Source organism: Rhinoderma darwinii, chromosome 1 (assembly GCF_050947455.1).
Source record: "Rhinoderma darwinii isolate aRhiDar2 chromosome 1, aRhiDar2.hap1, whole genome shotgun sequence".
In the NCBI taxonomy this organism is placed as follows: Eukaryota; Metazoa; Chordata; class Amphibia; order Anura; family Rhinodermatidae; genus Rhinoderma; species Rhinoderma darwinii.
Genome location: NC_134687.1, coordinates 322,311,477 through 322,336,580, shown reverse-complemented (window position 1 = coordinate 322,336,580; position 25,104 = coordinate 322,311,477). Strand labels below are relative to the sequence as shown.

The 25,104-nt window shown below is 45.2% G+C and overlaps 1 protein-coding gene across 12 annotated transcripts in view; it reads right to left on the bottom strand.

The window, feature by feature from the left end:
* The window catches only part of SHOC1 (shortage in chiasmata 1), a 307,702-nt gene that overhangs the window by 13,082 nt on the left and 269,516 nt on the right, over nucleotides 1-25,104 (bottom strand). For 11 of the 12 annotated variants that reach the window (XM_075825602.1, XM_075825611.1, XM_075825607.1 and 8 more), the window contains 4 exons: nucleotides 20,998-21,116; nucleotides 19,111-19,204; nucleotides 16,587-16,718; nucleotides 7,858-8,007 (listed from right to left, as the gene is read on the bottom strand). In XM_075825602.1, coding sequence (XP_075681717.1) covers nucleotides 7,858-8,007; nucleotides 16,587-16,718; nucleotides 19,111-19,204; nucleotides 20,998-21,116 — 495 coding nt within the window. The remainder of the gene's footprint in view (nucleotides 1-7,857; nucleotides 8,008-16,586; nucleotides 16,719-19,110; nucleotides 19,205-20,997; nucleotides 21,117-25,104) is intronic. The other variant, XM_075825606.1, reaches the window with a different exon arrangement.

Here is a 25,104-nt window from a genome sequence, read left to right as displayed (position 1 = left end):
TTAGGCAGGACATAGAGCGACAGAAGTTCGGTGTGAAGAGCTCCCACTTGGAGCCTCAGCGGCTTGGTCACAGCGATAACTGGGTCTGGCAGAGGTAGTCCATTCACTGAGGCAACTGTCAATGGGCTCTCCAGGGGGGTGGTGGGTAATTGCAGACGATCCACCAGATCTCTGCGGATAAAATTAGCAGCGGATCCAGAGTCCAGATAAGCAGAGACCTGATGCGTTCTCTCGCCGACCACTATAGTCACGGGTATGGATAGTTTAGACGGAAGTCCATCTTGACCCAGGGTCGTTACTTCAAGCAACCCTAGGTTTTGGGACTTTTGGTGACACAGGCGCACCAGGTGGCCATCGAGGCCGCAATAAAGACAAAGTCCAGATGTGCGTCTGCGTAGTCTCTCTTGGGTGGATAGCTTATAACGGTCCGTTATTACCGACTTCTCAGGAGGATCGGCATCAGAGGGCAGCAGGGGTTGCTGCGACGTAGGGGCCAGACTAGGAAGAGCTCCTTCCCGTCGAACCTCTTAGAGGCGTTCATGGATCCACATATCAATCCGGGCAGAGAGAAGGATGAGGTCATCCAGGGTAGACGGCAGATCCCGGGCGGCAAGTTCGTCTTTAATTCTGGAAGATAGTCCGTGCCAGAATGCAGCCAGCAGAGCCTCATTGTTCCATGCGAGTTATCCCGCCAGGGTGCGGAAGTGTATGGAGTATTCACTCACGGAGTTGTCTCCTTGGCGCAGGTCAATCAAAGAAGCCGCTGCAGATGAGACCCGGCCGGGCTCCTCAAACACCATGCGAAACGTTCGAAGGAAGGCAGGGAAGGCACGGGTCTCTGTTCCTTGTCTCTCCCAGACAGGGTTCGCCCATGCAAGGGCCTTTCCGGTGAGGAGAGAAATGATGAACGCAACCCTGGCGCCGTCAGACGAAAATGTCCTAGCATACAAGCTGAAGTGGATCTGGCATTGATTGAGGAAACCGCGACAGGCACTTGCTTCTTCATCGTAGCGGTCAGGAAGGGGCAGAGAAACACGTGGGTCAATACTGCCAAGCGGTGTAGACGGAGGCTCCACATCTCCAGGAGGTGTAGTAGGAGGAACAATATTGCCAGGAGGTGTAGTAGGAGGAAGAGCAGCTTATGCCTCCTGCCGACGTGCAAGAATGTTCAACGCTTGGAAGAGCTGATCTTGTCGGGACTGGAGGTCCAACATATCCGCTCGCATCTCTTGCGTCGTCGTTTTAGCTTTGAACCGACCACCGGGGTCCATGGCCTGAGCGTACTGTCACGAAGGGTCTGTGGACCCACTGGGCCGTACCGCCTTGGCGGTAGGGCAGCTGGCCAACAGGGTGCAGGACAATGTCTATAGCTCGTATAGAGGGTACCTGTGGCAGGACGGACAGTAGCTTGGCAGAAACTAGGCAGCAGGTGACGACAGGCATGGGTAGGCAGTCAAGCGTGGTATCCAGAGCGGCACGGCAATGGCAAGCACGGCACAGCACAGCACGGAAATAGCAAGCACGGGATATAGGAACAGGAGCAGGAACGGGAAACACTGGGATCAGGAAACCCTAAGGGACCAATTTGCATAGACAGACTAGGAATACACAACAACGCTCAGGCATCGAACTAGGGGGCTGGACCCCTCTTACAGGGTACTCACGGGTCAAAGGTCGTTCATGATGTCCGGTGCCCCTTTAAGAGCAGGGACGAGCGTGTGCGCGCACCCTGCGGGCTCCGGCGGAGGTGAGTGGATGCAAGCGCTGGCGTCTCCTGAGGAGGCTGGGGCCAGCGCTTGCTGACTCGTGGCTGCGGCTGTCAGCGGGAGGCTGGAGCAGACAGCCCGCAGCCATGGACATTACAGCGACATTTTAATGACTAAAACCAGGGAGGCGACCCCCTGTAACGTCCCAAGCCCCCCCCCCCACGGCGAGATGGGGGTTGCCGTTGGTTGGCATGACAGCCTGGGGGCCTGACGAAGTCCCCCAGGTACGCCGTCTTTGTACTCCGGCAGGGTTTCATAGGAGACTGTCAGAATCACGATATACTGCAATACATTAGTATTGCAGTATATCGTGCAAGCTATCTAAGGATCGCTGGTTAAAGTCCCCTGGGGGGACAAGTAAAAAACAGTAAAATAACGTTTTAAAAAAAATAAATAAATAAATTATAATATTAAAAGCTAAAAAAAAAAACTTGGGGGGACAAGTAAAAAACAGCAAAATAAAGTTTTTTTTAAAAAATAAAAAAAAATTCTAATATTAAAAGCTAAAAAAAAAACCTTTTCCCACAAGCACAATGTAAAAAAATTAAAAACCTAACATAACTGGTATTGACGTGTCCGTAAAAATCGGAACTATTACAATATATCATTATTTAGTCCACACGGTGAACGCCATAAAAAATAAAAAACATCAGAATTTCTGTTTTTTGGTCCCTTCATCTCCAACAAAAAAATTAAATAAAAAGTGATCAAAAAGTGATGCCAATATAAACTACAGCTCGCCCCGCAAAAAAATAAGCCCTCACACGGCTAAATCGACAGAAAAATAAAAAAGTTATGGCTCTCAGAATGTGGCGACAAAACTCAAATTAGATTTTTAACAAACAGTTTTTTCCTTGTAAAAGTAGTAAAACAAAAAAAACTATATAAATTTGGTATCGCTGTAATCGTATTGACCCGCAGAATAAAGTTATCATGCCGTTTTTACCGTACGGTGAACGCCGTAAAAACAAAACCACCCAAAAGGTTGAGGAATCGCTGTTTTTTTCCTATTCCACCCCACATATATATTTTTTCTCGTTTCCCACTACATTATATGGTACAAAAAATGTTGCTGTGAAAATCTACAACTTGTCCCGCAAAAATGCCCTCACACGGCAATATTGATGGAAAAATAAAAGAGTTATGGCTTTTGGAAGGTGGGGAGGAAAAAACTAAAGTGAAAATCCGAAAAATGACTGCGGCGTGAAGGGGTTAAAATATAAATGTTTAGTGGATATTCCACAAGTGCTGGTGTTCTATGCTGGGCTGGTTTAAGACTTATTTTTAAATGTCTACTCTACCGTTTACCTTTCAACATCTGCTTTGTATCATGCTACAGTAAGGCTATGTTCACACAGAGTTTTTTTGACGAGTTTCTTGACACAGAAACCGCGCCGCAAAACTGGTCAAAACGGGCCGAAAATGCCTCCCATTGATTTCAATGGGAGGCGGAGGCGTCTTTTTCCCGCGAGCGGAAAAACTGTCTCGTGGGAGAAAGAAGGGACATGCCCTATCTTTGGGCGTTTACGCCTCTGACCTCCCATTGACATCAATGGGAGGCAGAGAAAGCGTATTTCGCTGTGTTTTATGCCCGCGGCGCTCAATGGCCGCGGGCGAAAAACGCCGCGAAAATCGGCGTGCAGGGAGAGGAAAATCTGCTTCAAACTTCCAAACTGAATTTTGAGGCAGAAATTCCGCCTGCAAAAAACGGTGTGTGAACATAGCCTAAGGCTCTGTTCACAGCATGTTCGAACTCTACATTTGTTATGCATGTTTGAAAAGTGCTTGCTCAGGATCCTCCACCATCCTTAATCTGGCTATGCATAACAGCCAAACGCACAAGTCTGGGTTCACACGAGCATGTTACGTCCGTAATGGACGGAACGTATTTCGGCAGCAAGTCCCGGACCGAACACATTGAAGGGAGCCGGGCTCATAGCATCATAGTTATGTACGATGCTAGGGGTCCCTGCCTCGCTGCAGGACAACTGTCCCATACTGTAATCATGTTTTCAGTACGGGACAGTAGTTCCACAGAGAGGCAGGGACTCCTAGCATCGTACTTAACTATGATGCTAGGAGCCCGGCTCCCTGCAGTGTGTTCGGCCCAGGACTTGCGGCCAAAATACGTTCCGTCCATTACGGACGTAACATGCTCGTGTGAACCCAGCCTAACACTTTTTTGGCATTCCTTTGGCTAAAAATGTCTATGAGCATGTTGCTGTAAACATCAGGAAGTGCTCCCAGCATATACACCAAACATACTCCACAAACATGATATGAACAGGGCCTTACTGTGATCTTTTCGTTGTTTTTACAGTTAAAACATTGAGAGCCCTTTTAGACGTCAGTAAAGTGAGCTGAACATTGTAATGTGTGCATCAAGGTTTTTCTTATGGTCCCAATCCAGAAATGGTACCCATGAATAGGGGCTAAGCTATAGGTGGTGCAGAGGTAGCAGTCACTCCTGGGCCCTGGTGCCTGAGGCGGCCCAAAGGTCCATTACCAGCTAAGAAGACACCAGCATTATAAATGGGACATAGTAAGTTAATGCTCTGTTGAAGATTTTGCACTGGGCTCAGGAACTTTAAATTACGCCTCTGCCGTCGATGTCAGGAGTACATCCAGACACATAGCTGCATGTAACACGGGCATAAATTATTGCACTAAACATGGCACCACCCCACAGGAGGCTAGGTTTCAAAGCGCTAAACTAACACTAAGGCTGGGTTCACACGACCACATTAACGTCCGTAATGGACGGACGTATTTCGGCCGGAAGTCCCGGGGACCGAACACACTGCAGGGAGCCGGGCTCCTAGCATCATAGTTATGTACGATGCCAGGAGTCCCTGCCTCTCTGCAGGACAACTGTCCCGTGCTGTAATCATGTTTTCAGTACGGGACAGTAGTTCCACGGATAGGCAGGGACTCCTAGCATCGTACATAACCATGAAACTAGGAGCCCGGCTCCCTGCAATGAGTTCGGTCCGGGACTTCCGCCCGAAATACGCCCGTCCATTACGGACGTTAATGTGCTCGTGTGAACCCAGCCTTAACCCCTTACGCAAAGGCAGCTTAACCCCCTTTAAAGACACAGAGAATTTTTTTTTTTTCATCTTCGCCTTCCAAGAGCCCTAACTTTTGATTTTTCCACTGACATAGCTGTATAAGGGCTTGTTTTTTGCAGGACGAGTTTATAATGGCACCATTTAATGTACCATATAATGTATTGAGAAACTTTATTTGTGGGGTGGAATTGAAAAAACCCTGCAATTCTGTCAAATTCTGCAACTAGTTTTTTGGGTTTCATTTTCGTGTTCCTTGTTCTGTAAAAATTACATGTTAACTTTATTCTGTGGGTCAGTACGATTACTTGGATACTACATCTTTTTATGTTTTACTACTTTTACAAAATAAAACAATTTGTTAAAAAAAAAAGTTTTGTGTTGCAAATAGGGTTCGGCATGTGGTGGAACGGGTGGACAAATTGCTGGGAGGGGCTGGTGATGATCCAGCTGTTGTGGTCCATGTAGGTACCAACGACAGAATAAATGGTAGGTGGAGGAGCCTTAAGAATAATTTTAAAGAACTAGGCTACAAGCTGAAGGGAAGGACCTCCAAGGTTGTATTCTCAGGAGTACTGCCTGTGCCATGCGCATCACACGAAAGACAGCGGGAGCTCAGGGAGTTAAATGCATGGCTTAAGTCTTGGTGTAGAGGAGAAGGCTTTGGGTTCCTAGAGCACTGGGCTGACTTTTCATTGGGGTACAAACTGTATTCTGCAGATGATTTGCACCTAAATGGAAGGGGTCCGCTGTGCTGGGGGAGAGAATTCTAGCTGGGGTGGTGGAGTATTTAAACTAGGGCTGAGGAGGGAGGTCAATGTAGAAAAAAAAGGGGTAGTCAGGTTAGAGAGGGGTCAGATTATATTGGTGGCAGAGAAGCAGACTGTGGGGAGAGGACTAGACAACAAGATAAAGAGATCCTTTTGTTACAAAACAGCAGTGTAAATAAACATGCCCAAATAATGTAAAATCACATTTCTGATAATAAAAGTGAAAAAGGGAAAGGCAAGTTAAAGTGTATGTTCACAAATGCCAGAAGTCTAGCAAGCAAAATGGGGGAGCTGGAGGCCTTGGTACTGGAAGAAAATATAGATATAGTTGGTGTTGCTGAAACATGGCTGGAGTCTTCACATGACTGGGCTGTAAATCTACAGGGTTTTACACTGTTTCGGAAAGACAGGACAAATAGGAAAGGTGGTGGTGTATGTCTGTATGTGAGAAGTGATATGAAGGTGAGTGTGAAAGAGACAATAGTGGGTAAATACTGTGAGGAGGTTGAAACCTTGTGGGTGGAACTAGAAAGGGAGGTAATCACTGAAAAAAATACTTTTGGTGTAATCTATAGACCCCCCAATATAACTGAGGAGATGGAAGGTCAGCTATATAAACAGATGGAGCAGGCGGGTACTGTAGTAGTAATGGGAGATTTTAATTTCCGGGATATTAATTGGTGTCATGGTTCGGCTTCAACTGCAAAGGGAAGACAATTCCTCAACCTGTTGCAGGAAAATTTTATGGGCCAGTTTGTGGAAGACCCGACTAGAGGTGAAGCTCTGTTGGATCTGGTCATTTCTAATAATGCAGATCTTGTTGGGAATGTCAATGTTCGTGAAAACCTTGGTAACAGTGATCACAATATAGTTACATTTTACCTATACTGTAAAAAACAAACACAGGCTGGGAGGGATAATACTAATATCGATCTCACACGTTCGAGCAGGGACGCCCCCAGCCCTCAGCTACCTCCCTGAGAGCAGGGAGATTTGACAGCTCCCTGCTCTGTTTATTTATCCTGACGCAGTGGCGTAAAAAGGCCTATGCATCAGAATAAAGCCCGTTAGTGACTCACGTGAAAAGGCGTATTAGCGGTCACTAACGGGTTAAACTTTTTTTTTTGTCCTCTAAGGGGACTTTACCATGCGATTGCTGGATTTCTCATGCAATACACTGCAACACTTATGTATTGCAGTGTATTGACTTTTTGGCAGGGACTAATCAAACAGAGAAGGCAAACCTGGAGTCCGTAGCTAGCCCTCTGATTGGCTGAAGCAGTTACATGCTACGTGCATGCAAACAACCCCCGCACTGGATCCTCGGGGAAAAGGATAGGTAAGTATTGCTTTTTGTTTTATTTATTTATTTTGCAGCCCCTAAGAAAAGAAAATTCACTTCCCTGATAACTTCTTCAAATTGTAGACTCACCTTTGAACATAATTTTGGAATTTATATGTATATAAATGTGGAATTACGTTACCAAATAAGTGCTTTTCCTAATCTGTACTGGACCTAAACTACTGTTTATCATAATTTATAGTCCAGAACTGCATTCTAAATTCTGCTAGTGGTTAACGAAGTTGGAAATTATTCCTGCTGCACTGCATTGTGGGAGACTTAGTTTTTCCTACATAAGATCGAGCTGTGCAGAGCTCTGTATGTAACTGTAGTATAATATGTACAGTGCTCAGGGTCAGTACATTGTAGTACAAAATAGTAGAAGTTATTTGTAAAGTTGCTCATTTTTTATGAAGTTTTTATCTACTTTTACATTGTTAGGCCCCATGCACACTGACTGTAAATACTGGACGGACGCGCCGCAGAGTTTTATCGCATTTGCAGACCGTGCTCACAGTACGGCCCGGACACACACCCGTAAATGTACGGGAAGGTGTCCGTGGCGGATCGAAATTAATGTTTCAGTATTTTATCTGCAATTACGGATCTGTAATTGCGGATAAAAACGTTGGTCGTGTGCATGAGGCCAAAGATAGTACTCAAAGATGATCTTATGCTTTAATATACCTGCCAACAGACTCCTTTTTTCAAAGGGAAGGGGTACTTATGCAAATTTGCACAAAAATAGGCTGCTTTGGAAGTGTTCCTGGGCGGACTGGGTGGGGCTTAAAATGTTCCACAATTTTAGAATCAAAGGAATCTCTTTTCTTACGTAATGTATGCACTCTATTATTATTGTTTATTTCTAGCTGTCATGGTATTAGATTTATATACTTTAATATTAGACTTACCTTAAGAACTTTTGATGGAACTTCTGGAAAAAGTTCTTCCAGTTGGTCATGGGTTGCAGAGAGTAACGATTGTAATGAGGATCCTCTACATAGCAATAGCTGGGCCACCATGGGATTAATGCATGGGAATGAAAGCAAAACTTTCTCTGCCTTGAAAATATTGGAGATATTGCATTATGTTGCGTGCTTCATCACTAATGTTAAATACAAGCTATTGATATCTGGATATCTTGCAGTTTAAATTTGTTATTGTAAAATTTGGCCACTACTCTAATTTCATCTTCTGTAAATTATTGCTTGCGATATGGCAGGCTTCATGATGATAATGTTACATTGCTGATACAATTACGCCTAAAGAAAAATATATTTAAAGACGAGCTGTCATCTCTCCTGACATGTCTATTATAGTTAATATTTGTATTCCCCATGAAATAGCAATTCGGAACATCTTTTCTTAGAATGCTGCGTTTTGCTGTTCCTCTATCATTTCTCCTAAAAATTTGTGAATAAATTGACAACAGTTGTCAATTTATTCATCAATTTCTAGGAGAAATAAGAGAGGGACAGCAGAACACAGAGTTCCAAGAAAATATGTGCCAGAATTGTTATTTAATGTGGAAAGCAAGTATCTATTAAGATAGATATGTCATGAGAGGTGACAGGTCCTGTTTAAAGTATCACTTAAAGTATCACCCTACAATGGATAAGCTACCTTTGATTGTTGTGCTCTTATTATGGTGCAGGAGTGGACCATATAGTTTACTTAATGTTGAGAGCAGCTTTATGCTAAGTTTTTAGGTTTAGGGTTCAGAAGCAATGCACAGGTACATCTACTGTAATTGTATACTATATGGCCAAAGTAATGTTTTAGTTCATATTTTTCAGCCACACTGCAAACAACTAAATAAAAACAAGCACACTGCCATGCAATCTCCATAGGCAAACATTGGTAATAGTTTGAGTCATCCTGAAGAGCTCATTGACTTTAAATCTACCACTGTCGAAGAATGCCACCTTCGCCACAATTTAGTGAAATTGACAATCTAGATCTGCCCCAGTTAACTAAGTGCTATTATTGTGAAGTAGAAGTGTCTATGAGTACCAGCTCAGCCACAAAGCAGCAGACCACACAAACTCAAAGAGCGGGGCCTTCCAGTTGCCTACCTTCTGTTATATAATTTACTATAGTGTTCGAAAACTGTCTCTGGAAGTGACATGAGCACAAGAACTTTGCATCAGTAGCTTCATGAAATGGGCTTCCATGGTCGAGCAGCTACACACAAGCCTAAGATCACCATGTGCAATGCCAAGCATCGGATTTAGTATTGTAAAGAACACGGCCACTGGACTCGAGCAGTGGAAACATGTTGTTTGGAGTCAGTTTCACTATCTGGCAGTCTGATGGATGAATCTGGGTTTGGTGAAGAAGAAGAACGCTATTGTCGCGAAGGGTTCGTGGACCCACTGGGCCGTCCGTCTTGGCGGTATGGCAGCTGGCCAACAGGACGCAGGTCAAAGTCTATAGTTCATATAGGGTACCTGTGGCAGCCCGGACAGTAGCGAGGTAGGCTAGGCAGGAACTTGGCAGCAGGTGGACGTCAGGTGTGGAGAGGCAGGTCAGGCGTGGAATATAGCACAGCACAGCTACAGCAAGCACGACACTAGATTCAGGATACAGGAACAGGAAACAGGAACAGGAAACCACTCGGAGCAGGAAACACTAGGGGGCCATTTGCAAGACAGACTAGGGATACAACAACAAAGCTCAGGCATAGAACTAGGGGGCTGGACCCCTCTTATAGTCCAGAGAACTCACAGGTCAAAGGTCAGGAACGAAGTCCGGTGCGCGCGCTTTAAGAGGTCAGGAACGGGATCCGGCATTGGTGAGTAGATGCGAGCGCTGGCTTCTCCTGAGGAGGCTGGGGCCAGCGCTTGCCGACTCGTGGCTGCAGCTGTCAGAGGAGGAATGGAGCTGACAGCCCACAGCCACCAACATGACAGTATCCCCCCTCTTACGCCCCCTCTTCTTGAGACCAGAGCGAGAGAGAAATTTTTTAGAAGAGCAGGAGCATTAAGGTTCTCTTCTGGCTCCCAAGACCTCTCTTCAGGACCAAATCCCTTCCAGTCCACCAAATAAAAGGTCTTTCCTCTCACTCTTTTGGTGTCCAGGATCTCTTGAACCTCAAAGGTGTCTGAAGGGCCGCTGGCGACAGCCACAGGGCTAGGAGTCTTGGTGTAGCGGTTCAGGACCACTGGCTTCAGGAGGGATACGTGGAAGGAGTTGGGGATCTTGAGGGTAGGAGGCAGCCGAAGTTTATAGGCGACAGGGTTGATTTGTTTTAGGATCTCGAATGGTCCGAGGAACCTGGGAGCAAACTTGCATGATGGTATTCTTAGTCGAATATTCCTGGAGGACAGCCAGACCTTTGTGCCAGGAAGAAACTGAGGTGGTTCTCTTCTCCTTGTGTCCGCCCTCCGTTTCATACGATCCACTGCCAGCAGGATGGAGGATCGAGTTTGCCGCCAAATTTGTAGAAACTCCTTGAGGGCCGCGTCAGCAGCTGGTACCTTGGATGAATCAGGAACCGGGAGAGGTATTTGTGGGTGTTGGCCAAGAACTATGAAGAACGGAGTGTTCCGTGTGGACTCGCTGGTATGATTGTTGTAGGAGAATTCAGCCCACTGGAGCAACTGTACCCAGTCATCATGTTGCCTAGAGACAAAGTGACGCAGGTAGTTCTCCAAGATTTAATTGATCCTCTCGACCTGTACATTGGACTGAGGATGGTAGGCTGAGGAAAAGTCCAACTTCACACCTAGAAGTCCGCAGAGGGCTCTCCAGAACCTTGAGGTGAACTGAACCCCCCGATCAGACACAATATGCTGCAGCAAGCCGTGCAGGTGGAAGACGTGCTGGATAAACAGTTTGGCCAGTTGAGGAGCAGACGGAATACCGGTCAGAGGAACGAAGTGGGCCATTTTTGAAAAACGATCCACGACCACCCAGACAGTGCTGCATCCGGCAGAGAGAGGCAGGTCTGTAATAAAGCCCATCGCTATATGCTGCCAGGGAGCATCGGGCACAGGCAATGGCTGGAGCAGTCCAGTGGGTCTCGAGTGAGCGACCTTGTTAGTTGCACACACAGAGCAGGAGGAAACAAAGTCCATAACATCTTTGGGCAGCGTGGGCCACCAGAAATGACGGGCAATCAAATCCCGGGTCTTACGGATCCCCGAGTGACCTGCCGGTCTTAAGGCATGTCCCCAGCGGAGGACTCTCCTTCGGTCAGCCATGCGCACAAAAGTTCTCCCTGGAGGGATGTCCCCAACTTGCAGTGGATTGACTGAAACAATACAGGATGGGTCGATAATGTTCTGGGGCATCTCCATAGTGTCCTCCGTCTAGAAAGATCTGGATAAGGCGTCGGCTCTCACATTCTTGTCAGCCGGGCGATAATGGAGCTCAAACTGGAACGTGGCAAAGAACAGTGACCACCTGGCCTGACGAGGATTCAGCCGTTGGGCCGTCTGGAGATAGGTGAGGTTCTTGTGGTCCGTAAAAATCAGGATGGGGTGAGCTGCGCCCTCTAGTAGATGTCTCCACTCCTCAAGGGCCAATTTGATGGCCAGTAACTCTCGATCCCCAATCGAGTAGTTGCGTTCTGCGGAAGATAAGAGCTTAGAGAAATATCCACATACCCTAGACTTGCCCATGGAACCTCTCTGAAACAGGAGTGCACCAGCACCGACAGAGGACGCGTCCACCTCCAACGAGAACTGTAGGGAAACGTCTGGATGATGGAGAATAGAGGCTGACATGAAGGCACTCTTCAGGGTATTGAATGCGGACTCTGCCTCAGGAGTCCACACCTTGGTGTTCATGCCCTTCTTGGTGAGGTTAGAGATAGGAGATGTTAGTGAAGAGAAGTTTGGGATGAACTGTCTGTAAAAATTGGCGAATCCCAGAAAGCGCTGTATGGCCCTCAAGCCTTGAGGACGTGGCCATTCCAGGACTTTACCTTTTCAGGATCCATCTTGAGGCCTCTATTCGAAATGATGTAGCCCAGGAAGGGTAGAGCATCTCTCTCAAATACGCAGTTCTCCAATTTGGCGTACAGTTGATTCTCCCTTAATCGCAGCAAGACTTGACGGACATGTTTCCGATGCGTCATAGGATCGGGAGAAAAAATTAAGATGTCATCAAGATAGACTACCACACAAACATAAAGGAGGTCACGGAAAATGTCATTCACAAACTCCTGGAAGACCGCGGGAGCATTACACAGGCCGAAGGGCATTACTAGATATTCATAGTGTCCGTCGCGGGTGTTAAATGCCGTCTTCCATTCGTCACGCTGGCGAATCCGGATTAGGTTGTAAGCGCCCCGCAGGTCTAACTTGGAAAAGATCTTGGCACCACGTATATGGTCAAATAATTCTGAGATCAATGGCAATGGATACTTATTTTTCACCGTGATCTGTTTGAGACCCCGGTAGTCTATACAGGGACGAAGAGAACCATCCTTCTTTTTGACGAAGAAGAACCCGGCTCCTGCCGGGGAGGAAGACTTGCGTATGAAGCCCCACTCTAAGTTCTCTCAGAGAGAGAGGATATACCCTGCCACGGGGAAGGGAAGCACCAGGAACCAGCTCGATAGGACAGTCATACGCCCGATGTGGGGGCAGTGTCTCCGCCTCTTTCTTGCTGAAGACGTCCGCAAATGAAGCAAAATGACTCATCAATCTTGCCAGTGACTGAGGCAGATGAGGCTGAGCCAAACGAATCTGTCCCAGGCAACGATTGTGACACTCGGGGCCCCACTGGAGAACCTCTCCAAAGTTCCAGTCCAGGACTGGGGATTTCAGCTCTCATTTTTTCAAGACTCTTTGGAAAATTGAAACAGAAAATTTTGTGGTTGCTATGGGACTTTCTTCCCCACGTAGCCCCATTCAGGCGCACACATGTGTCTTTGGACATTAGCCATCTGAAATCCCAGATGTATGTGGTAGTATTGAGTCTGAACAGGGAGCTGTATAAGTAGATAGGCTTCTGCAATTGCATTACAAGCTGATTGGCTATGTAGAGGGATGATTTAGCATTCCACTTACAGAGTCTGAATTCACCCCCTCACCTCACAGTATCTAGAGACTGCCATCATGCATAACCCAAATATAGAAAAATATACATGAAGGTTGTGCCCCCACCATCCCTCACCTGCTGTCCTAGACATGGGTCTTCAGAAGCTTGTTATAAATATGCGGAATATGTGGAATTACTGTTCAAGAAGCCATGGTAAATCCCTGGATGACTTCAGGGGCGTAGCTAGGGGGGGGCAGGCGGGGCATGTGCCCCGGGCGCAGCTTAGAGGGGGGCACCAGCGCCACCTCCTGCTGAACTATAATTGTACCTGTGTCTATAGGACACAGGTGCAATTAGAAGCAATGAATGACCGGGCACGTTCCGTGCCCGGCCATTCAGCGCCTTTCCACGAGTGAAGCAACTTGCACCTTTTGTACCAGTGAAGCTTCCGTCGATGAAAGGCGCTGAGTGACAGGGAAAGTCATCCTGTCCAGCCAATCAGCGCCTTTCATAGACGCTGCATTCAATCCCCAGGAGACCTGCGCAAAAGAGAGCAGGTCTCCATGGCTGCCGGACGGCGTGGGAGCGGGATTAAGGTGAGTTTAAATAGTTTTTTTTTTTTTTTTAATTGTAATAAAAGTGTGTGGCTGTATCTACAAGGGGGACTTTATCTACGGGGGGGACTTTATCTACGGGGGGCTTTATCTACACGCGGGGGGCTTTATCTACAGGGGGGGGCTATATACTGGGGTGGGCTATCTATGGAGCACCATATACAGAGGTGGGCTATAGCTACAGGGGGGGCTATATAGTATATAGCCCCCTGTAGATATAGCCCACCCCTGTATATAGCCCCCCTGTAGATATAGCCCACCCCTGTATATAGCCCCCTGTAGATATAGCCCATTCCTGTATATAGTCCCCCTGAAGATATAGCCCACCCCTGTAGATATAGCCCACCCCTATAGATATAGCCCACCCCTGTAGATATAGCCCACCCCTGTAGATATAGCCCACCCCTATAGATATAGCCCACCCCTGTAGATATAGTCCCCCTGTAGATATAGTCCCCCTGTATATAGCCCACCCCTGTATATAGCCCCCCTGTATATAGCCCCCCTGTAGATATAGCCCCCCTGTAGATATAGCCCCCCTGTAGATATAGCCCCCCTGTAAATATAGCCCCCCTGTAGATATAGCCCACCTGTAGATATAATCCCCCTGTAGATATAGTCCCCCTGTAGATATAGTGACCCCCTCTAGATATAGGCCCCCTCTAGATATAGCCCACCCCTGTATATAGTCCCCTGTAGATATAGCCCACCCCTGTATATAGCCCCCTGTATATAGTCCCCCTGAAGATATAGCCCACCCCTGTAGATATAGCCCACCCCTGTAGATATAGCCCACCCCTGTAGATATAGCCCACCCCTGTAGATATAGCCCACCCCTATAGATATAGCCCACCCCTGTAGATATAGTCCCCCTGTATATAGCCCACCCCTGTATATAGCCCCCCTGTATATAGCCCCCCTGTAGATATAGCCCCCCTGTAGATATAGCCCCCCTGTAGATATAGCCCCCCTGTAAATATAGCCCCCCTGTAGATATAGCCCACCTGTAGATATAATCCCCCTGTAGATATAGTCCCCCTGTAGATATAGTCCCCCTCTAGATATAGTCCCCCTCTAGATATAGTCCCCCTCTAGATATAGCCCACCCCTGTATATAGTCCCCTGTAGATATAGCCCACCCCTGTATATAGTATCCCACAAATAGCTCCCCCTATAGTGCTCCACAGAAAGCCCACCCCTGTATATAGCCCCCCTGTACATATAGTTCACCCCTGTATATAGTGCTCCACAGATAGCCCACCCCTGTATATAGTATATACAGGGGTGGGCTATCTGTGGAGCACTATATACAGGGGTGGACTATCTAGTGGAGCACTATATACAGGGGTGGACTATATGTACAGGGGGGCTATATACAGGGGTGGGCTATCTGTGAAACACTATATACAGGGGTTGACTGTATGTGGAGCACTATATACAGGGGTGGACTATATGTGGAGCACTATATACAGGGGTGGGCTATATCTACAGGGGGCTACATACAGGGTTGGGCTATCTGTGGAGCACTATATACAGGGGTAGGCTATATCTACAGGGGGGCTATATAGAGGGGTGGGCTATATCTACAGGGGGGCTATATACAGGGGTGGGCTATCTGTAGAGCACTATATACAGGGGTGGGCTATATCTACAGGGGGCTATATACAGGGTTGGGCTATACGTGGAGCACTATATACAGGGCTGGGCTATATGTACAGGGGGCTCTATGGCAGGCACTATCTACAGGGGGCACAGTGTGCGTGTGGGACACGCTGTATGGTGCTATTATAATTAGAGGTGCTGTGTATGGCGCTATTATATTTAGGGGCGTAGTGTGTGGTATAATGATAACTTTATATTTATTTATAGGTGCAGAAATGTTGGAAAAGTGAGAAGCTGAAGACATGTGAGCGGCAAAGTGCAGAAATGGGCTGTGATCGGGAGAAGTCATTATATAGGTCTGGATCGGATGGAGAAAAATAACTAGAATCTGAGACGTCACCGGTGAGTCACTTAATGTAAATGTTCATTCTGCTGCTAACCAGTACTGTAGTCACTGTGTGATCTGCAGCGAGATGATGGGTGGTATGATTATGATTTATTTTTTGTGAAACTGCATCTCCCAGCATATCCTCACCATTGTTCGGGCCATGCTGGGGGCTGTAGTTTTACGCCATACAAACCTACGGCATGGGTTGCACTAAATTGAGCTGTATTTGTGCTGGTGTTGTTTTTATGTACTGAGCTTGGTTCTGGTGTATTGTATAGAACTATATTGCTTGTAAAATGTACAAATGTTTTTATGCTCGCGTTACATAAAAATTAATGTGGAAAAGAAATGACACGTCGATTGGTAGAGAAAACAAACACGGCGAGGGGGAAGGAGATGTCGGGAAAGAGGTTGGGGGGGGGGGGGGCGCCAAACTGAATCTTTGCCCCGGGTGCTGGAGAACCTAGCTACGCCTCTGTATTATGAAAGGATTTTAAGTAGGAGGGTCAATTTGTGGATGTTAGCCAATGACATTCCACACATCCTACCAATTTCAGAGTTTCTACTTTAATTTATTTAAAGTTCAAGGGTAAATGCAGGGCTGCATGCAATTCTAACAGCAGTTCAGGCAGAAAGTTGTGTCATTGAAGTTGTTGAATTTGAAGCTGTCAAACTCTGAATGTAAACAGAAAAGCACCACGTGCTTTTCTGTTTACAAACATCCAAACGGAGTGTCATAATGATGGCGGCTGCGCAAAAATCTTGCAGCCGCGCATCATACACTGATGACACACGGAGCTGTTAAGTGCCTTTTGCGCACGCAAAACGCCGCGTTTTTTTGCGTGCGCAAAGCGCACACGCTCGTGTAAACCAGGTCTAAATGTGTAATAAAATGACCATATGAACAAGCAGAACTAAAATAGAAAAAGACTCAAGGAACATGTTTCTTATCCTATACAGTTAAATAAAGGCTAGATGTATCTTAATAGTATTCAATAACCTATATTTTATGTAAAGTGGCCAAAATTAACTATGTAATACTAACCTCAGATATGAAAACAGAAAGCCATGACCTGTCTAACCACTTGTAGGGGTCACTCTTACATAACGTAAGTGTGTAGTTCACAATCTGATGAATCAATGATCCAGTCTCATCTATTCCTGAAGAAATTAAGACCTAAGCAGAAGTAACGCTGTGATATAATGATATCTATCATCTATCGTCTTAAATTAAAATGAGATTAAGCAAGTTCACATTTTTACTTTTCAGTTAGCTTTCAATAGGTTGTTAATAAGAAAATAACTACAATGCATCATCTATAAACATGCAATAGTAATAATACTGAACAACATCAAAATGAAAATGTGTAATATTTCCAACTGGAATAAGTATTGAGTCTTTTTTATTTTTTGACTGTTAAATGCTTTTAGGAGGTCATTTTACCCTAGATTGAAATTTGGAGAATGCAATGTCAATGCCCATTTAAAAAAAATATTATTATGTATCAAGCGAAGAATAGTAAAGGAAACAGAGGAATTTTCATAAATGTCAACTTTTTGTCAATTTGGCAGAATAACCTAGTGTATAAAATAATCCAACTCAGATTGACTTTTATAAAAGGTGGATAGGAGCCTTACAACTATCCCGTACTGTAATCATGTTTTCAGTACGGGACAGTTGTCCGGCAGCGAGGCAGGGACTCCTAGCATCGTACATAACTATGATGCTAGGAGCCCGGCTTCCTGCACTGTGTTCGGTCCGGGACTTGCGGCCGAAATACGTCCGTCAATTATGGACGTAATGTGCTTGTGTGAATCCAGCCTATGGGTCTAGTCACACGCTGCTGTCAAATTGTGGTTTACTGCTTTGATTACTTAGGCCTCATTCACACGGCAGGGTTTCCCGGCCGGGTGCCGGCCGTTCATAAATCGGCCGGCACCCGGCTGCGTTAGGAATAATAGACCCCTAATGGGGCTATTCACACGACCGATTTTTTGACGGCCGGGAAAACCGGCCGTCAAAAAATAGGACGTGCTCTATCTTCGCCCGGGTACCCGGCCCCCATAGAAGTCTATGGGGCCGGGTATTACACGGCCATCACCGGGATGTGTCCCGAGTGTTGGCCGGGTTTTCCGGCGCTTGCGCTCTATCTCCTCCTCCTCACAGCGCAGAGTGCATGTGAGGAGGAGGAGTTGATGCCATTCTGACGAATGGCATCGCTGCACGCTGTGTGGCAGGGCCGGGGTGTACAGCAGGTGGAGGGAGCGCTGCGCTGGCTCCCTTCCCCTGCTTGTTAAAAGCACCCTGGCCCGGCGACACCTTCGATGGCGCCGCTAGCAGCTGCTGCTGCTGCGGCTGCTACTACTGTAGCGACGCCACTATAGCAGAGCAGGGAGGTATCTCCCCGCTCTGCTATGTGCTAGCCGCACTTTAGCTCCTTGAAGGAGCGGAATCCCCGTGTTTTCGGGGATTCCGCTCCTGGACAGAGCGCTTGATGTCTCTGTCCATATCTGGGCAGTGACATCAGGGGAAACTCCTGAAGCGGAATCCCCGAACACATGGGGATTCCCCTTCAGGAGTTGCCGCTGATGTCACTGTCCGGATCTGCCCGGCCCGGCACGGATGCAAAACTTAATGCAAACCGGCCGGGCAAAATGGCCGATTTTACCGGCCGACACTCGGGCTCGGGAACGACCCGGTCGTGTGAATCCCGCCTTACTCAAGTGAATAGGAGCAAAGCTGCAGTTCTGCAGCATGGCCGCTATGCAACATACATTGCACACTGTGCAATGACATCCGATGCCCGCAGGCAGCCGGAACAGCTGATCGGGGTCTGGGTGTCGAACCCCCACAGATCATATACCGATGACCTGGATAGGTCATAAATTGTCCGGTAGTGGACAACCCCCTTAAGCAATTGACAACCATTAAGGCCCCATGCACACGATCGTATTTTTCATCCATAATTACGGAACGTAATTACGGACCCATTCATTTACCGTACTTGCGGATACCGTTCTGTATTTGCAGATAAGTTGCGAAAGACTACGGATCCATATTTACGGACCGTATTTAAGGATGGATGAAAATATGGTCGTGTGCATGGGACATTAGGCCTCATGCACACGGCCGTGCCCGTAATCACAGTCCGCGATTACGGGCACGGCCCGCCACCCGCATTTTTGGTCCGTGCTCTCATATAAAGTATGGGAGCACGGTCCGTAAAAAGCAAAAGATAGGACATGTCCTATCTTTTGCGGATAGGGCATGTTCTATCTTTCTATGGGCCGGACACCTTCCCGTATGTTCCCAAATATACGGGAAGTTGTCCGTGGTCAATAGAAATGAATGGGTTCGTAATTACGGTCCGCAATTACTGACGAAATCTACGTTTGTGTGCATGGGCCCTTACTGTTATTAGGGCATATTATAGGTAGAAATCTTCCTTACCCATCTGGCTGCTTAAATGAATAAAGATTAAAGTACCCATATTCTTTACTTCAGATGTCCATAACATTGTCTGAGCCCATTATGGTTTCAGATGTATTTACTGTAATGACATTTGTACCTTTATATCCACATCTTCAGATTTTAAAGTAAAGGGAATTATAGCTGCATAAATTAAACAAACACCATGGAGTATTTCACCTGAAAGACTGTACCTGAAATAGCAAAAAGAAAACAAACTTAAATAGGAACGTAAATTTGTAAAAATTATTTGGCAGAAATCTTGTAGCAAGTTAATTTTCAATATTTTCAGAAATAGTTGAACCTCAAGTGAAAAATTAAAACTTCATAGTGGTCTTAGGCTCTGTTCACATCTGCAGCGCTAATTTCCAATTAAAACGACAGACACCAGAGTGTTACCGGACATTATGGCTGGATTCACACGAGCACATTACGTCCGTAATGGACGGAACGTATTTCGGCCGCTAATCCCGGACCGAACACACTGCAGGGAGCCAGGCTCCTAGCATCATAGTTATGTACGACGCTAGGAGTCCCTGCCTCTCCGTGGAACTACTGTCCCATACTGAAAACATGATTACAGTACGGGACAGTTGTCCCGCTGCGAAGCAGGGACTGCTAGCGTCGTACATAACTATGATGCTAGGAGCCCGGCTCCCTGCAGTGTGTCCGGGACTTGCGGCCGAAATACGTTCCGTCCATTACGGACGTAATATGCTCGTGTGAATCCAGCCTATAAGTTAATAGGGTCCGTCAGCAGCCACTGGTGTCTGTCGTGCAATGGAAAATACAAACGAAGAGGCAACAGCATCAGAATGGATCACAAAAATAGAAGTGGAAGCCCGACAGGACTGAATCCAACCGTCCCAAACAATGGCAAACAAACGGAGAATCAGACAGCACATCTAAAAAATTAGGAACTTTTTATTCATCCATGCTACGTTTCAGCTCCTCAGAGCCTTTCTCATGCATAGTGCAATACATCAAGTGACCATTACCTGAAGTGCAGATAATCATTATAAATTATTCATCAATTAATGAATAAATATATGTAAATACAAAAGTATATCAGAAAATATTTCATACATTACATATCAAAATGTTTACAAAGACTCAAAGTATAAAAAGTATGTGCATCTGGTATAAAAAATATTAACATAACAAAGTTCAAGGTGCTGGCCTCCAAGTTCCCCAGATCTCAATCCGATCGAGAATCTGTGTGATGTGCTGGAAAAACAAGTCCGATCCATAGAGACCCCACCTCACAACTTACAGGACTTAAATGATCTGTTGCAAGCGTCTTGGTGCCAGATACCACAGGACACCTTCAGATGTCTTATGGAGTTCATGCCTTGACAGGTCAAAGCTGTTTTGGCAGCACAAGGGGGATCTAGACAATACTATGCAGGTGGTTTTAATGTTATGGCTGATCGGTGTATATAGTGCCTTAAAAAGTCAAAAGTTCTACATCCATTCTCTTAGTGGCCTTTATACAATATAATAGTTTCTATAACATCTATCAAGTATTTGTCACATGCCATTACGTGGAACAAATTTAAAGTGTAGCTAAACATTTGACAAACTTCTGACGTGTCATAGTGACATGTCAGAAGTCTGGATTGGTGGGGTCCGAGCGCGGAGACCCCCACCAATCACTAGAACGAAGCAGCTGAAGCGCTCGTGTGAGCGCTCAGCCACTTCGTGTCTGTTCGGCTTTTTCCGGAAAGCCAATGTATCGGAGTACGGGCTCATAGACTTTCTATTGAGTCCGTACACGATACATTTATTTCCGGAAAAAGCCGAACAGACACGAAGCGGCTGAGTGCTCACACGAACACTTCAGCTGCTTCGTTCTAGCATTTGGTGGGGGTCTCAGTGCTCGGACCCCCACCAATACAAACTTCTGACATGTCACTATGACATGTCAGAAGTTTGTCAAACGTTTAGCTACACTTTATTTCCTTTCTTTCTCAGAGCAAGTACTTACTCAGATTGATTACTCTTATTATACAAGAGGACCCAGCAGCAGCTGTATTGTAGAGACAAGGCTACAAGTTTCAAGATCAGGTTCTCTGCAGACTTATCTTGCATTAATTCTTCCAGTTCCTTAAAAAAATCAATCTCTATTAAATTATGTTATGTACTGTACTTTGGTAGTCAAATTACAATGTACTAATTGTAATAAAATTATATATATATATACATATACATACAGTGAAGGAAATAAGTACTTGATCCCTTGCTGATTTTGTAAGTTTGCCCACTGTCAAAGACATGAACAGTCTGGAATTTTTAGGCTAGGTTAATTTTACCAGTGAGAGATAGATTATATTAAAAAAAAAACAGAAAATCACATTGTCAAAATTATATATATTTATTTGCATTGTGCACAGAGAAATAAGTATTTGATCCCCTACCAACCATTAAGAATTCAGCCTCCTACAGACCAGTTACACGCTCCAAATCAACTTGGTGCCTGCATTAAAGACAGCTGTCTTAAATGGTCACCTGTATAAAAGACTCCTGTGCACAGACTCAATTATTCAGTCTGACTCTAACCTCTACAACATGGGCAAGACCAAAGAGCTTTCTAAGGATGTCAGGGACAAGATCATAGACCTGCACAAGGCTGGAATGGGCTACAAAACCATAAGTAAGACGCTGGGTGAGAAGGAGACAACTGTTGGTGCAATAGTAAGAAAATGGAAGACATACAAAATGACTGTCAATCGACATCGATCTGGGGCTCCATGCAAAATCTCACCTCATGGGGTATCCTTGATCCTGAGGAAGGTGAGAGCTCAGCCGAAAACTACACGGGGGGAACTTGTTAATGATCTCAAGGCAGCTGGGACCACAGTCACCAAGAAAACCATTGGTAACACATTACGCCGTAATGGATTAAAATCCTGCAGTGCCCGCAAGGTCCCCCTGCTCAAGAAGGTACATGTACAGGTCCGTCTGAAGTTTGCAAATTAACATTTGGATGATTCTGAGAGTGATTGGGAGAAGGTGCTGTGGTCAGATGAGACTAAAATTGAGCTCTTTGGCATTAACTCAACTCGCCGTGTATGGAGGAAGAGAAATGCTGCCTATGACCCAAAGAACACTGTCCCCACTGTCAAGCATGGAGGTGGAAACATTATGTTTTGGGGGTGTTTCTCTGCTAACGGCACAGGACTACTTCACCGCATCAATGGGAGAATGAATGGAGCCATGTACCGTCAAATCCTGAGTGACAACCTCCTTCCCTCCACCAGGACATTAAAAATGGCTCGTGGCTGGGTCTTCCAGCACGACAATGACCCGAAACATACAGCCAAGGCAACAAAGGAGTGGCTCAAAAAGAAGCACATTAAGGTCATGGAGTGGCCTAGCCAGTCTCCAGACTTTAATCCCATCGAAAACTTATGGAGGGAGCTGAAGATCCGAGTTGCCAAGCGACAGCCTCGAAATCTTAATGATTTACAGATGATCTGCAAAGAGGAGTGGGCCAAAATTCCATCTAACATGTGTGCAAACCTCATCATCAACTACAAAAAACTTTGACTGCTCTGCTTGCCAACAAGGGTTTTGCCACCAAGTATTAAGTCTTGTTTGCCAAAGGGATCAAATACTTATTTCTCTGTGCACAATGCAAATAAATATATATAATTTTGACTATGTGATTTTCTGTTTTTTTTTTTATATAACCTATCTCTCACTGGTAAAATTAACCTAGTCTAAAAATTCTAGACATGTTCATGTTTGACAGTGGTCAAACCTACAAAATCAGCAAGGGATAAAATACTTTTTTCCTTCACTGTATATATATATATATATATATATATATATATATATATATATATATATATATATATATATATATATATACACAGTGAAGGAAAAAAGTATTTGATCCCTTGCTGATTTTGTAGGTTTGCCCACTGTCAAACATGAACATGTCTAGAATTTTTAGGCTAGGTTAATTTTACCAGTGAGAGATAGATTATATTAAAAAAAAAACAGAAAATCACATAGTCAAAATTATATATATTTATTTGCATTGTGCACAGAGAAATAAGTATTTGATCCCTTTGGCAAACAAGACTTAATACTTGGTGGCAAAACCCTTGTTGGCAAGCAGAGCAGTCAAAGTTTTTTGTAGTTGATGATGAGGTTTGCACACATGTTAGATGGAATTTTGGCCCACTCCTCTTTGCAGATCATCTGTAAATCATTAAGATTTCGAGGCTGTCGCTTGGCAACTCGGATCTTCAGCTCCGATATACAATATAAAATTTTATTTCTTTTACTAAAAAGACTGATTTATGCTTTAAATGTTTTATTAATTTGCTATATTGATCATTAAAAATATTACAGGAACCCAGCAGAATATAGCGTTATTATTAAATGAGCTCATTTTAGCCACACAAGCAATTATAAATATCCATGTCGAAGTAAAACAGTAGACTGCTATTCAGACGACAGCTCCATCACACAACCTGACACATGAAAATCTAATGAAAAAGACTGTGTAGCATCAGTGTAAAACCAGGTTCACACAAAGCAGTTTGGTGCAGTTTTTAATGCTTTTTTTGGCCAAAGCCAAAAGTGGATCTTAAAGGGAATGTGCTGCCAGCAAAACATGTTGTTTTTTTTTTAGTTAAACAATTAGTGTGTAGGTAATTAAACATTGTTCTAATTTATTTTATTTTTTTCACGAGTCAGGAAATATTATAAATTGGATTCAATTTATAATATTTCCCAGCACTGGTCACTAGATGGAGCCATTCCCAAAATTGCAGCATTGCATGTGGTAAAGCAACCACATTGCTTTATGCTGCAAAATTGAGTAAAAATCCCTCGCTCTAGTGAGCTCTCAGAATCCCCCCCTCCTTTATCCTGGCTAGTGCCGGGAGAAACGAGGGGTTTGAACGGTCTAACCTCCTACACGGTGTGTCGCCATTTTGTGAGCTAACACACAGTGTAGTAGGTTTACATACAGTAGTAAACACACACTGAAACACGAACATACATAGAAATAACTTACCTGCTCCAGTCGCCGCCGCTCCCTCCGGTCCATCCGCTCCGTCTGCTGCCGCTGCTCCATGTGCACAAGTCCGGAAGCCGCGACCGGAAGTAGTAATCTTACTGTCCGGCCGCGACTTCCGGTCCACAGGAAAATGGCGCCGGACGGCGCGCATTTCAAATTGAACTGTGTGGGAGCGGCGCATGCGCCGTTCCCACACAGCGGCGTACACGATAGTGGATGGAACGGGCCCCGTTCGCAGTCCCTATGGGACTGGAGCTGCCGTATTCCATGTCTGTATGTGTTGTTAATCGACACATACAGAAATGGAAAAAAAAATGGCAGCCCCCATAGGGAAGAAAAAGTGTAAAAATAAAAAAAAGTAACACACAAACACACAAATTAATCCAAACGTTTTTAATAAAGCACTAACATCTTTAACATATTAAAAAAAAAATTTTGGTGACACTGTTCCTTTAAAGGGTGGAAAGGTATAAAGCAGGGTACTCAATTAGTTTTAGCAAAGATCCGCTTACCTGTGACTGCTGAACACCAATTGTAAGGCCACGTTCACACCTAATGGATTTGCTGCAGATTTTCTGTTAGTCCACACTAGACCCCTAAATTGGTTCAGACCAGACACCAAAATAAATAACTCATTCAGACTCCAGATCAGACCCCTAAACTCATTCAGATGAAGAAAATAGAGAAAATAGCATCCAGCACTCGACCCAATAAAAAAAAAAGAAGAAAACTTTCCTAGGAAGGACGCTTACGCGTTTCGAACTTGAGGTTCTTAGTCAAAGCTGCTATGACTAAGAATCTCAAGTTTGAAATGCGTAAGCGTCCTTCCTAGGAAAGTTTTCTTCTTTTTTTTTTATTGGGTCGAGTGCTGGATGCTATTTTCTCTATTTTCTTCATCTGATTTATCTGCTACCGACGCGGAGCATTTGTCCAGAGCACCGTATTGGATTTCAAGCGTGGTATCTACAGAGCACCTGGTGCATGGTGAGCAGACCAATATTTTTCTATAATCATTCAGAACCCAGATCAGACCCCTAAACAAACTTCAGATACCAGATC